General features: G+C 41.5%; 1 protein-coding gene across 1 annotated transcript; it reads right to left on the minus strand.

Moving 5' to 3' along the window:
* Positions 1-1,354: 1,354 nt before the first annotated feature.
* Positions 1,355-2,362, minus strand: LOC311068362 (trace amine-associated receptor 1-like; the record flags this gene model as incomplete). The annotated part of the gene is made up of 2 exons (XM_084090748.1): positions 1,355-1,965; positions 2,038-2,362. The coding sequence occupies 2 exons, from the start codon at positions 2,360-2,362 to the stop codon at positions 1,355-1,357; spliced, it is 936 nt and encodes a 311-aa protein (XP_083946874.1).
* Between the last annotated feature and the right edge of the window lie 2,078 nt (positions 2,363-4,440).

The raw sequence follows: 4,440 nt of genomic DNA on the forward strand, positions 1-4,440 counted from the left end.
GAGTTGACAAGGGGTTCTCGTAGCGTAAGCTAACTTACGCAATACAAGAGAACCTCTCGTAAGAGAACGTAATCGGTTACTAACGTAACCTCGGTTCTCTCTAGAAGAGGGAACGAGTATTGCGTAACCCGCCGTTCTCGCGCCACGAGCTCCTTTCGCTTCAGTCGACGAAAACCAGGGGAGCAGCCTCCGAGCCCTTCCTAATATACGCTAAACCACGCCCCTTCTGGCGGGCTGTGACGCGTGAGGGCGCCACGTCACGCCAGGCTCAGTGGTAGGCTGCTGCAGTTGCGTTGACAAGATTATAAAAATTAAGGATAATTTTTTGGCTTCATATCTCGAGGAAAGATGACTTTACCCGTAGCGTAAGCTAACTTACGCAATACTCGTTCCCTCTTCTAGAGAGAACCGAGGTTACGTTAGTAACCGATTACGCTCAGTTTGATTTTAAGAAAAATTACATTAGGTCAATATAATTGTGATAATTCAGATAGACATAGTTTGATTACATCCAACAGACATGATTTCATACAGCTTTATTAATGTAATAATTGTATGTGGAAATTTGCCACATGATAAATATACATTCAACTGATGAGGATTGTTTTGTTTTTTTTGATGAAAAAGAATTTGACCCTAATGCCTGCCTCACACTATAGTGTGAGCCAGGCATAAGGGTCAAATTATTTTTCATCTTGTCTCATGTGCTTTTAAGGTTTACGTTGAAAGTGTGGTTCCACTTTATATTAAGTGGCTTTAAGTACTATGTACTTACATTGAAATTAATCATTTGATACAATGTACTTATTGTGTAACTACATGTTTTTACATTGTACTTACATTTTAAAAATTCCTGCAGGTAATTACAGCTGTAAATAATTTATGTAATTACATTTGTAATTACACAGTTGACCCTTCCCTTACACCTTAAACCTACCCAATCCACCACACTTGTCCCTAACCTTACCCGTATCACACCTCAATAGCAGCAAAAGTGTTTTACAATACAACATGAACACAATAAGTACATTGTACTTATTTTTTGATGTAAGTACATAGTACTTAACGCCACTTAATATAAAGTGGGACCGAAAGTGTATTTATGGAGGGGAGAGGTTTTATAGCACTGACCGTGTATTTTTCACACAGTCAAACTTTATTCTAATTTAATTTAGATAGGCAAAAATCCACACTGGTGGATTGGTTTTCTTAATACACATTAGTTTTGCATTTCTTTAAGTATAAAAGTTCAGTTAAGAAATCTCATAGAAAATTCAATAAAAGAAAATTGCATTATGCACCAATCAGAAAAAAAGATATCAAGAGATGAATTTGCATATGATCGGTTTCATTATTACATCAGTGTTGTTCTTGAAGAACTCGTCTGAAATATTGCTTTTGATAGAATGATTCTGAATGCATGTCTGAACCAGCTGTAAAAGAAGGCGTACACTATGGGATTACATGTTGAATTATAATATCCGACCCAAAAGAACAAGTCAAACAGCAGTGGAGGTACAGAATACCCAATGAAGGGATCGATAACATTACAAAGGAAAAAAGGTGTCCAGAAAGTCAGAAACACCCCCATGATGATGGCTAAAGTCTTGGTGGCTTTTCCTTCTTTTTTTAATTCAGAATTCACACTCTGAATGGCCTGCACCTGCCTTTTAGCCACATGTAAGATTTTCAGATACATGCAGAGCATGACAAAAGCGGGAACGTAAAAACAGGCCAATGACATTGCGGTAGATGATGCTCTGCTCTGAAACAATGTGCAACTTCCATCACATTTAATGTTCTCATAGTAAAAAATTTCAATGCCAAGAATATTAAGCTTCATGAAGATCATGCCAAACCCCAGAGCAGCTGAAACAGTCCAGCAGATAATAATCATAACTAATGTGGCCAGTGATGTCATTTTACTGTGATATTGAAAGGGGTAACATATGGCATAATATCTGTCTAAAGAAATGATACAGAGGTTTAAAATAGACACAGTGCACAAAGTCACATCAAGACTGCTGTGTATTTTACAGAACAAATCTCCCAGATACCAGCACGTTTCGATGGAGCGCAGCATGCTTGGAGGCATCACAACTACTCCTACAAGCAGATCGGCCATGGCCAGCGACAGGATGAGGTAGTTAGTTGGTGTGTGAAGCTGCTTGAAATGAATGACCGTTATGATCACCAACAGGTTTCCTATGATTGTGACAATCGAAGAGACACTAAAAAGGATGTAGAGTAATATTCGAGTTTCCAAAGGATAGACAAACTTCGGACAAGACGTGTTACTAAACTCATAACAAAGATAAGGCTTTTCCAGGATTCCGTTTTGGCTTCTGATTATTACGTCCATTTACACAATTCAGCTTCTCTGTTTAAAAAAAGGACATAAATTTCAATAATGTTATGATCATTACATAAAATTTAGAACATAAAATGTCTGAATAAAGTCAAGAAAGTCATAAAGTCAGTTAATTTACATGAAATCTGTTTCACAGACTCATCCATGTTCTTACCTTTCCTTCTATAAACCAAAACTACATCATGAAGCAGATTTTGAGTGCTGCACATTTATAGCACAAGAGTTTCATAACAACCTCCCCCCTGTCAAATCACACAACATTTGAGCTTCCAAGGTAACATAGTCTTCCTAACAGTCAACAAAATGCCTTTCAAAAGATCAACAAGGCCCTGAAACTGCACTTCATTTAAACAGCTTTTTATTCTGAAAAGAAAAGTTAATTCACTAAAAAGAATTACCTTCTGATAGGAGTCATTCCATGAAAGGACTGCCATGCATGTTGCTATTTTGAAATTTAGAATTTAAAGGGGACCTATTATGCAAAATTCACTTTTGCATGCTGTTTGGACATAAATGTATGTTGGCAGTATGTGTACACAACTACCCAATAGTGATAAAAATTCACTCACTCCTTTTTTATTAATCCCCATAAATCATACGCAGTGTCTCCCAACGACCTGTTTTCAGAATGTGGCTTTAGTGATGTCACTAAAGCCACAGGCCCCGCCCACGAGTGTTGACAGACACTGTTTTCCATCCGAGTCCACATTGACGCACCAGATAACACGTCAGCAGCGTCTTACGTCAGCAGCGTCAATGTGGACTCGTGAACGCGGATGGAAAACAGACCGGAAGAGAATACAATGTTGAATAAAGTCGTAGTTTTTGTTAATTTTGGACCAAAATGTATTTTCGATGCTTCAAAACATTATAAATAACCCACTGATGTCACATGGACTACTTTGATGATGTCTTTATTACCTTTATGGACGTGAACAGTGACACGTCCATTGACTTACAATGGAGGGACAGAAAGCTCTCGGAATAAAGCTAAAATATCTTAAGATGTCTTCAGAAGAGAAACGGAGGTCTTACGGGTTTGGAGTGACATGAGGGTGAGTCATTAATGACATAATTTTCATTTTTGGGTGAACTAACCCTTTAACTATATTTTATTATAATTTCAGGCAATATCTAAACTACATAAAGAAATACTATTTCACTTGTACCCAGAAAAATCAGGTAGGCTACAAAATGATTTAAAGATATTCATAAGATCAGTGAAAAGCGAAAGAGATCGCTCGCGGCCGGTTAGACGATCGATTTCTCCCTGAACATAGACCACCAGCTCAACGGAGCCTCCCATTCCTTCCGGATCTTCATTCTGAGATCGAGAGGGCATGGGAGAAACCATACTCGGCCCGTATTCATCGACATCAGCGGGGTAATTTCGCTGATGTTGAGGGGATCGGGGAGTATGGTTATGTGTCGATGCCGCCCATTGACGAGACGTTTGCGAACTATCTCGTATCTGGGCGGGCGTCGACACTAAAAGCTCTGACTCTGCCATCCAAGCCTCTTAAAGTCACGGCTCACTTGAATGGCAGAGCGTACATGGCAGCAGGTCAGGCTGGTGCTGCCCTTCACACCATGGCAGTGCTCCAAGCCTACCAAGCTGATCTGCTGCGGGATCTCGACCAGGGGACGGGGCTGTCCCCTGAGGCGGTCGCTGAGTTGCGCCGGACCACAGATTTGTCTCTCCGGGCCACTAAACAGACTGCTGCCGCGATCGGCCGGTCGATGGCGGCGATGGTGGCCACGGAGAGGCATCTGTGGCTCAACTTGGCTGATATCGGGGAGAAGGAAAAGGCCCTTCTCCTTGATTCACCAGTTTCGCCCACTAAACTTTTCGGCACCTCCGTTGAGGCGGTGGTTGGAAAGTTTAGGGAGGCGAAGGCGCGCTCAGCCGCATTTAAAACTTGTATACCGCTGAGATCCGGGCCCCGGCCCAGGCAGGCGGGAGGACCTGGTCCGTCTTGGTCCGAGGACCATAGACAGGGCCAGAGGTCTAGTGTTGCCTCTCGTGCGCCCCCTCCAGGGAGGAGTAGGACGCAGAGAAGGCGAGCCTC

This window comes from Abramis brama (assembly GCF_963993115.1).
Source record: "Abramis brama genome assembly, chromosome: 18".
Taxonomy (NCBI): Eukaryota; Metazoa; Chordata; class Actinopteri; order Cypriniformes; family Leuciscidae; genus Abramis; species Abramis brama.